Below are 9,147 nucleotides of genomic sequence, written 5' to 3' on the forward strand. Positions count from 1 at the left end.
TAAGTAAATTAAAGGTAAAGATTCACTTTTTCAAAAGCTGTAAATTGCATTTGCATGCGATTTTTTCATTTGCGCCATAGAACTTGTCAAAGTTCGTAAAAAATTTTGAGATTCGTCGAGTCTCCCTTTCTATTCGTGTAATTCCATGAAAGATTAGTAGGATCGTTTTCTCAAGTACCGATTTGAAAAGTAGAGATTTCAAGCTGTAAAATGCTTTTTTAAACATCTCGATACGATCATTTTTGACGAAGTTACATTCTCTTGAATTTTGCCTATTTTTGGAGGGTAGAGTAAGTGATGCTTTAATTTTGTTGAGAAGTGTATTATATTTTTTCATAGTATTTCCCTTTATAATCTTTGTTACCTATTTCATCGTAACGGAATAAATTCTTTATATGCATTTTGCTTAATATTATAATTGAATGTAATATTGTATAGATCTATCTTTTTCTCTTTCTCCTTTATTCATGTTTTTTCATATAATTGAAATTTCTTTATACAATATATCATCTTTTTTTATTATTCCTATGTTTTTCTTGTATTATTTGTAATTTTATTTTTATTTCATTATTCCATCGCTTGATAATTTACGTTACTTTCTTTTATTTTATATTATACTATAATATGTATTTTCATTTCTAGTCTTTTGTTAATTACTTCATCGTATTGGATTAAATGTGTTAAGTTTATTATCCAAATCTATCTTTTCCTAAGCTTTTTTGAATTTAAAATTTTCAAATTTTTGTATTATTTTGCATTTCACTTTCATTTTTTCAGTTATATGCTATTATTTTGATTATTTTACTTATTATTATGATTGAATTTAATATTACAAAGATTTTTCTTTTCTCTCCCTTTTACATGATTATAATATAATTGAAGTTATAATTGAAATTTCTTTTCTTTATTTGCTATATTACTATAACTTTCTTATTATCCCTATGTTTTCCTTGCAATATTTGTAATTTTTGTTATTTCATCGCTTGGCGAGTTACGTTATTTCCCTTTATATTTTGATATCATACTATCTATCCCTATTTTTCGTTACTTATCTCATCGTATCGGGATAAATGTGATATGGTTATTATCCAAATTTGTCTTTTGAGTTTTATTGAATTTGTCTTTCAAACTTCTTTTCATTATATCGTTGTTTCACATTTTTCAGTTATATGTTTATTACTTTGAATCTCTCCTAAAATTTTTGTATTACCATCCCGCGGTAGGGGAGGTTGTTTACGCGTTTCTCGGCCTTTGGAATGCCTCCTTAGTGACTGTTTACATTTTTGCCTTGTTTTCGACTTGAATTCTTTACCGACTGATCTGTACTGTTTACTTTATCATATTTTTCGCTTTCTTCTTGAATTACTTACTACTTTAGTTATATTCTCTTTTGTGTATTATGTCCAAGGCTAAGCACCATAAATCTACTTTTAAAGCTGGAAAAAAGAATAACAGAGCTAGAAATTCCTCTAGTGGAAGCCCCCTTCTGAATTCTGGCAATACTGATTATACTAACAAGAAACATAAGGTGAAAACGGAGCATTGCAACAATCCGTCAACAATGGCGTATAGCAGTTTTAACTTGAAGGCTAAATCTCCTTCTGTTGGTGCATATGAGTCCGTGGCAGGCTCCTCTCATATAGACAAAAACTCTTCAACAGACCGTAGTAACTTCTCAGCTAGTCAAATTAATATTCTTGAGAGAAGAAGCCTATAGCTGGAGTATAACCTCACCGATATCTAGGATGCCTTTCCTGCTATGGATACTATTAATAACCCAGCACAGAACAGGTTGCTTTTGAGTACAGAACAGAAGGAATTAAATCGCTATTCTGATAGAAATACGTTTTCTTTTCTGGTTTTTATCGAATCTACCAATGAAAATATAGGCAATCCTCTGAGTTTGTCAAAAATCAATCTGTAAGAAATGTAAAAATTTGGATAATATCCAGAATATGGGTAAGAATATAATTGGAATTTCTCTTAAGACAGTATTGGACGCCAATAATCTGGTAGAATCAGATGATATTTTGCCTGTTTCGTGGATCCTTTATATCTCCAACTATAAACTGTTCTGTTCAGGAGTAATAAAAAATGTGGATTTAAATTTCTCTATTAAAGATATTATGGAGGGTATCTTGTAGCAATCCCATAAATATTAAATTTATAGAGAGGTTGAAATTCCGTGACAAAAACAACAATAATGAATTGAAAGAATCATCCTCCGTCAAAATTAATTTTGTCTCCAATTTAATTCCAGAATTCATAAATATCTACCACGTTAGATTTAAAGTTTTCGCTTTTGTCAATAGCGTTCGAAAATGCCAGAAATGCTCCCGTTTTGGTCAATCTATGCAGGGGCAGACCTATGTGCTTTAAGTGTGGGAGAGACCACGACTCAGATCAGTGTAATCAAACTTCTCCTCTATGTGTCAATTGTGGAGAAAATCACCCGTCTTTAAATTCTTCTTGCCCCATTTTTTAAAAGTTTAAATTGATCAATCTGGTTATGGCATATTGTAATGTAAGCCAACTTTCGTGCCAGGAGACTTATTGCTAAACACGACGTCACTGATTCTAACCAAATTCCAGCCTTGTTTAAATCTCACGCATATTTGGCGTGGAACAATTTAAATATGTACCTCCCTAAGACGAGGAATAAACCAGTGCTACCTCCCCTGGAAAATTGTCATTCCATCAGACATGTTCGTTCCCAGAAAAGGAAATTTATTAAGGATTGTAATTACTTATTACATAAGCCTTGCCCTTCGGGCATTATGCCGGATGGTGCCCGAGGACAGGATGATTCGAATAGCGTTGGCGCTAGTGTTCGTTCTATGCCAAACATTTGTAATAGAAAGGAGCTCTCTTCACAGACCTCTCTATCGCATAATTATTTTTCAAATCCTGCCTTGCAAGGAGCAAGATAGATTAATCTTTATACTTCTTTTGATAAAATTTTTCTACAGCCCACCCTCATTTTGGATCAAATCAACCATATATATCATTCTTTTAGTACAGACAAAGACCAAGCATATGCTATCTTCAAATTTATTAAAATGCTAATAACCAAAATAGAGATTAGAGTTTGAAGATTATGAGATGACGATGTTCTCCTGTTTTTCTTGTCTTTGTTATTCGCTGTCAAAATCTTGCAATGGAATTGTAGAGGACTAATGGGTAAATATAATGAATTTTCTAATCTATTACATAACTTTGATATAATATGTCTGCCAGGAGACCTGGCTTCGCGAGGACAATATAATCTCTTTTTGTTGAATGTAGGGTAATGTAATATACACCTTGAATTTCTCTTTATGACGAGAATCTTAATTTATTGCTGTAGAAAACTATGTGTCGGAAACTATAATTATAACTCATGGCGGATCACGACCAAATCTCTCTTCTTACCAATTCAACCGGAAACGAAACGAAAGGCAGCGCCATGGAACTAGCTAGCACTGATATAAAACCGGGAAAAATATTGTACTCTAGTGACATTTCTGGTGTAAAACTGAAGCGCGAAATTTGAACTATACTATGAAAGATAAACAAAAAATACAAAGAATGAATGATTCGACTGATATCTAACATGCCGGCCGCTTTGGAAAGCCTAGCTTTACAAAATAAATTGAATTGTAACATACAGGGACAACAATTGTAAAATACAAGTACAAATAATAATAAATAGTTGCACAAAGTTCATATCTAGTCTTTTTTGGTCGGAAACAAACAAAACCGGTTGGCTGATCTCTTGAATAGTCCCTTGGAAGTCTTGATGGTAGCTGCCCTAATGACGCCATCCTCTCCTGGATGAACCTCGTGAACTCGTCCGGCAGGCCAGTGCAAAGGAGGAATGTTGTCTTCTCGAATGAGAACCAAATCTCCTCGTTGAATGGGAATCCTTTGTTTTTGCCACTTATTTCTTTGTTGCAGTTGATTCAGATAATCCTTCGACCATCTGTTCCAAAAATGTTGCTTCATCTTCTCTACTCGTTGCCAACGACTCAATCGATTCTCTGGTATGTGTTGCAATGTGGTCTCTGGAATGGTGGTAAGAACGTCTCCAACAAGAAAGTGCCCCGGAGAGAGATAGGATAAATCGTTAGGATCGTTGGACAAACTAATTAAAGGACGGGAATTCAAAACGGATTCGATTTGTACAGTAAGAGTTTGCATTTCTTCAAGTGTCAATGAGGATGCACCAGCAACCTTCTTTAAATGTGTTTTAAAAACCTTGACTGAGGCTTCCCAAATTCCACCGAAATTTGGAGCTCTCGGAGGAATGAAATGCCACTTGATGCCTTCTTCTGCTGCGAAAGAAAACATCTTCTCTTGAATGTCTTGCGAATTCTGTAAAAAATTCCTTTAAATCCTTATTGGCCTTGACAAAGGTTGTTGCATTATCTGAAAAGACGTTGAATGGTCTGCCTCTTCGTGCAATAAACCTCTTAAAAACATTCAGAAAACATTCTGTTGTTAAATCTGATGCGAGTTCTAAATGGACTGCCTTCACTGCAAGACACAAACACTGCTACGTAAGCGGTTACAGTCTTAGAATTACATCTCTTTGACTCTCGAACACTGAATGGTCCACAGAAATCTATTCCTACATTGGAAAATGGTCGAGAAGGTTGAACTCGCTGCTCAGGTAAATTGCCCATAATTTGTTGGATTGACTTTGGAGACGTTTTAAAACATCTTATGCACTTGTGAATGACTTGTCGAACAATTCTGCGACCGTTTACTGGCCAATATCTTTGTCGAACCGAGGCTAAAGTCATCTGTGCTCCACCATGGAGAAGTCTTATGTGCTCTCGTTCAATTAACATTTTTGTAAACGGGTGGTTAGCTGGTAACACTAGCTGATGTTTTGATGAATATGATAACTTCGCATGCTGAAGTCTTTCTCCAACGCGGATGAGCGGATGACCTCCTTTATCCACAAATGGATTAAGAGAAAGAAGCTTGCTATTCCTTGGTAATGGCTTGCTGAGTTGAAGACACCTTAGTTCTTGTGTAAATGCTGTAGCTTGAACATTTTTTACTAAACACTGAGTTGCCCTTTCCAATTCAGGCACTTCGATTGGATCCCACAATTTAGTTTTATGACGTTGACAATTGTTAATGAATCGTAGACAGTATGCAGTAATCCGAATTAACTTGTGAAACTGTGAATATTTATCGTAGACGTCCCAGCTTGATTAATTAACAGATGAAATGAGAATCGTCTTTCGCTGCTCCGGTATTTCTTGTTCCATTGATGGAGTGTCCTTTGGCCAACAACATGCATCATCTACGAGCCATGAAGGCCCATTCCACCAGAGCTTTGAAGAAAGTAGTGACATAGGCGACATTCCTCTAGAGATAATATCGACAGGATTTTGAGTTGATTCTACGTAATGTCAATCGTCCGAACTTGATAACTCTTGAATGGCACTGACTCTGTTTGCTACAAACATAGTCCATTTCCTAGAACATGATCCAATCCATGCAAGCGTGATGGTTGAGTCTGACCAATAATACACACGATCAACCTTAAGTTCAATGGATTGTAACACCTTGTGTGCCAACTGGCAGCCAACACCGCCGCGCACAATTCCAGTCTTGGAAGCGATAAATTCTTGAGTGGCGATACGCGTGATTTTGCACAGATAAGTCTTGTATGATGATTACCATTGGAATCTGTACTCCGAAGATAGATGCATGCGCCATATGCCCTTTCACTCGCATCCGCGGAAACTGTGCAACTCTATTTCTTTAGGATCTGTATGCATAACAATTCTTCGTGCAATGCGCAGAGAATTTAATTGAGGAAGCTCTGTTTCATATTGAAGCCACTTGGTGTGAATATCGAGAGGAACTGCTTCGTCCCAGTCCAGTTTCAGCTGCCACAGACGCTGCATGAAAATTTTTGCTGTTGTGATGACAGGTCCTATGAATCCTAAAGGATCAAATATGTGTGCTATACTTGACAAAATTGAGCGTTTCGAAATTTTAACACAAACAGATTGGTGAAGAATCTAAATTGATCCTCCCTAGGGTTCCATTGCAATCCGAGTGTTGATGTATCAAAATCCTTGTCGAATCTTAATGTGTTGTCTAACGATGACTCCTCAACAATTGCAGAATGATTGGAGGCCCATTTATGTAGTGGAAATCCCGATTCACTTAAAATTGTATTTATTTCCTCCTTGATTAGTATAAGTTCTTGAATTGTGTTTGCCCCCGTAATAAGATCATCCACATAAAAATCTGTTAAAATTCTTGATGCTCCAAGTGGTTGTTTGTCTTGATGTAGTTTTGCTGCTTCTTGCAATGCTCGTATCGCAAGATACGGCGCACATGCCGTCCCATAAGTGATTGTGTTTAATTCGAAAACTTGTATGTTAGCTTCTCTGTTGCTGCGCCATAAAATTCTTTGTAGACTTCGATGCTTCTTATAAACTAAAATTTGCCGATACATTTTTTGTATGTCGGCTGTAAGCGCATACTGCCACTTACGAAATCTGATAAGTAATGTAAAAACGTCTTGTTGCAACAAAGGTCCAACCATTAATGTGTCATTGAGTGAAATTCCCGAATCAGTCTTGCATGACGCGTCAAATACCACTCGAAGTTTTGTAGTCGAACTGGAAGGCTTCAACACTGCATGATGTGGCACATAAGTAAAATTTGTACCTTGTGTATCTGAAATGGCAGGTCGCATGTGGTCAAGTGCTTGATATTCATCCATAAACTGTGTATATTGTCCTTTTAGTTGTGGATTCTTGTTAAGTTTGCGCTCCAGTGAGTAGAATCGCTTCAATGCAATATCATAAGAGTTGCCTAATAATTGCAACACTTCTTGTTTCAATGGCAGTTCAACTACAAATCGATTTTCCTGATTACGGTAATGAGTTCTCTTGAAAAGCTCCTCGCATTCCTTCTCTTCTATAGTAATCGAAGGTTGATTGCTGATTTGATCCACTTGCCAAAACTTAGCGACTGCGTCTTCCAAATTAGCAGTAGAATGTCTTATTGATAAATTGCATTGCTGTGCCTTCAAATTGTTAGGAGTATATACCCATTTGCCACCAATGATCCATCCAAATAATGTTTTTTGAAGCAATGGATGATCCGGAGAATCCTTGACTTGACTGATGCATAAAATACTCCAAAACACCTCAGCTCCTAACAACATTTCTATGTCCGTAGATTGATAAAAGGTAGGATCTGCTAGCTAAGTTATGTGGAATCTTAAGACTCGCTCTATCAATTGGAAAATTAGGCAAACGATCGCTTATTTGCTTCAATACAAGACAATTAATTGTAATATTAAAGGCATGACGTTTTGAGCTTATCTTGATCTTGACCATTTCTTGTGCGTGAATCCATGACTGATTAATTCCTACCACTGGCACATTGATAGATTTTGTAGAAAGACCTAAACGACGAACTAAGTCTTCTGTGACAAAATTAAATTGGGAGCCTGAATCTAACAATGCTCGACATGTTTGTGATACTCCCTGACAGTCTGTTGCATTTACGAGCGCTGTGGAGAGCAACACTTGTGTTGAAGAAAGACAGTTTGCTGCATGTGAAACAACTGGTGACGGTGATATCGTTTGTGTCTCCCCCTTCTGTGATGAACTCGCATCTTCGCTGTTGTTTGATTGGGTGATATGCAGCAAGGTGTTATGACGTTTACCACACGTCTTGCAACTGCTTGCCTTGCATGTTTTGGCAGTGTGTGAAGAAAATCGAAGACAATTTAAACATAATTTATGTTCTTTCGCATATTTGAAGCGTGCTTCAGGTGACATTTTGAGAAATTGCTCGCAAGAGAAGATAAAATGATTGCCCCTGCATATCTGACAGAATGACTTATTTGTAGATATATGTGCTGCTGTCTTCGACTGCGTGTTCTTGAGTTGTGCTGATACAGTAGATTGCACCTGTGTCTTTCGATCAATTGCTTCCAAAATGTGACATCTATGTTCCAAAAACTCGATGAGCATGTGCCATGTCGGAATGTCATTGCCTGTTAAACTGTTCTCCCATTCCTTATTTGTTGTAGTATCTAGCTTTCCTGTCACGACGTGCAAAAGTACATCATCCCACGAGTCAATGGGACGGCCGATGGTTTTTAAGGCCCGTAAATGTTTTAAATCGCCATCCACTAACTGACGTAACTTCAAATGATTCTCCTTGGAGAGAGAAGGCAGTTCGAAAATTGTCTTAACATGCTTCTGAATGATTAGCCGCTTGTCATCGTAGCGATTCTTTAGCATTTGCCATGCTTCTGCGTAATTAACTGTTGAAATTTCCAATGACTGTATTACGTCTGCAGCTTCTCCCTTTAAAGCTGCCTTGAGATAGTGGAATTTCTGTATCCCTGTTATCGACGGATTATTGTGAATCAATGACTGGAATGTGTTATAGAATGAATACCACTCGTCGAATGAACCTGAAAAGAATGGCAAGTCAATCTTCGGAAGTCGTAAATTGTTTGTGCGTGTTTGCGCTTGTTCGTTAATTAGCTGATTATTAATTGGGTTGTGTGTTTGTGTAAGCTCAACAGTGAGCGCCTCGTTTGCCAATATCAAATCTCGAAATTGTGAGATGATTTGAAAATATGTCTCTTCGAATTCTGCTTGTTTGTGGGTATCCTTGAGCTCCGCCGAATCCTCTAAACATTCAATCTGTGACTGAACCTCGTCAAATTGACCAAGTTGCCTCTACCTTTGACTTTCGTTCCTGCAGCTGTGTTACAAGCATCGACTGTGCATCACCAGAGGCGAGCGTATTTTGTGCTCGCGTGCAAGCAGCCTTTAATTGGCCCCTGCGTATCTTTAATTCTGTAAAGATATGTGTTGGCGATTCTCCCGAAGGGGAATCGACAGGAGTGGAGTAAAATAAACTACGCTGAAGCTCGTTTGCAGTTTATGGTGTCGTTTATTGCTTAAGAAGCAGAATGCTAGCGCGACTCGAAATTAGCTGTTGGTCGCGGTCCGAACGTTACGGATAACAGTTAGCAAAAAACGAATGAGCGGTTGTCTCTATGCAGACTATTGCAAAAGTGCGCTGGCGGCGCTGACACTCCTGGTTTTAAAGCCCCCTGATCTTCCGGAAGATTCGCATGATATTAGGCACATCTGGCCTGCA

General features: G+C 37.4%; 2 protein-coding genes across 2 annotated transcripts in view; both read right to left on the reverse strand.

Annotated features, from left to right (window-relative positions):
- Positions 1-3,708: 3,708 nt before the first annotated feature.
- Positions 3,709-5,357, reverse strand: LOC105449475. Its single transcript, XM_011688731.1, has 3 exons — positions 5,214-5,357; positions 4,565-5,171; positions 3,709-4,313 (listed from the first exon to the last, which is right to left on the reverse strand). Exons 1-3 carry the CDS (start codon positions 5,355-5,357, stop codon positions 3,709-3,711), a joined length of 1,356 nt encoding a protein of 451 aa, XP_011687033.1.
- A 366-nt stretch (positions 5,358-5,723) lies between these two features.
- LOC105449476 overlaps positions 5,724-9,147 on the reverse strand; it is a 27,921-nt gene continuing 24,497 nt past the window's right edge. Inside the window, exons 2-4 of the mRNA XM_011688732.1 lie at positions 7,299-8,690; positions 5,972-7,222; positions 5,724-5,900 (exon numbers count right to left, since the gene is read on the reverse strand). Coding sequence (XP_011687034.1) covers positions 5,724-5,900; positions 5,972-7,222; positions 7,299-8,690 — 2,820 coding nt within the window. The remainder of the gene's footprint in view (positions 5,901-5,971; positions 7,223-7,298; positions 8,691-9,147) is intronic.

The sequence above is a fragment of the Wasmannia auropunctata genome, unplaced genomic scaffold, assembly GCF_000956235.1.
Source record: "Wasmannia auropunctata unplaced genomic scaffold, wasmannia.A_1.0 LD336076.1, whole genome shotgun sequence".
NCBI lineage: Eukaryota > Metazoa > Arthropoda > Insecta > Hymenoptera > Formicidae > Wasmannia > Wasmannia auropunctata.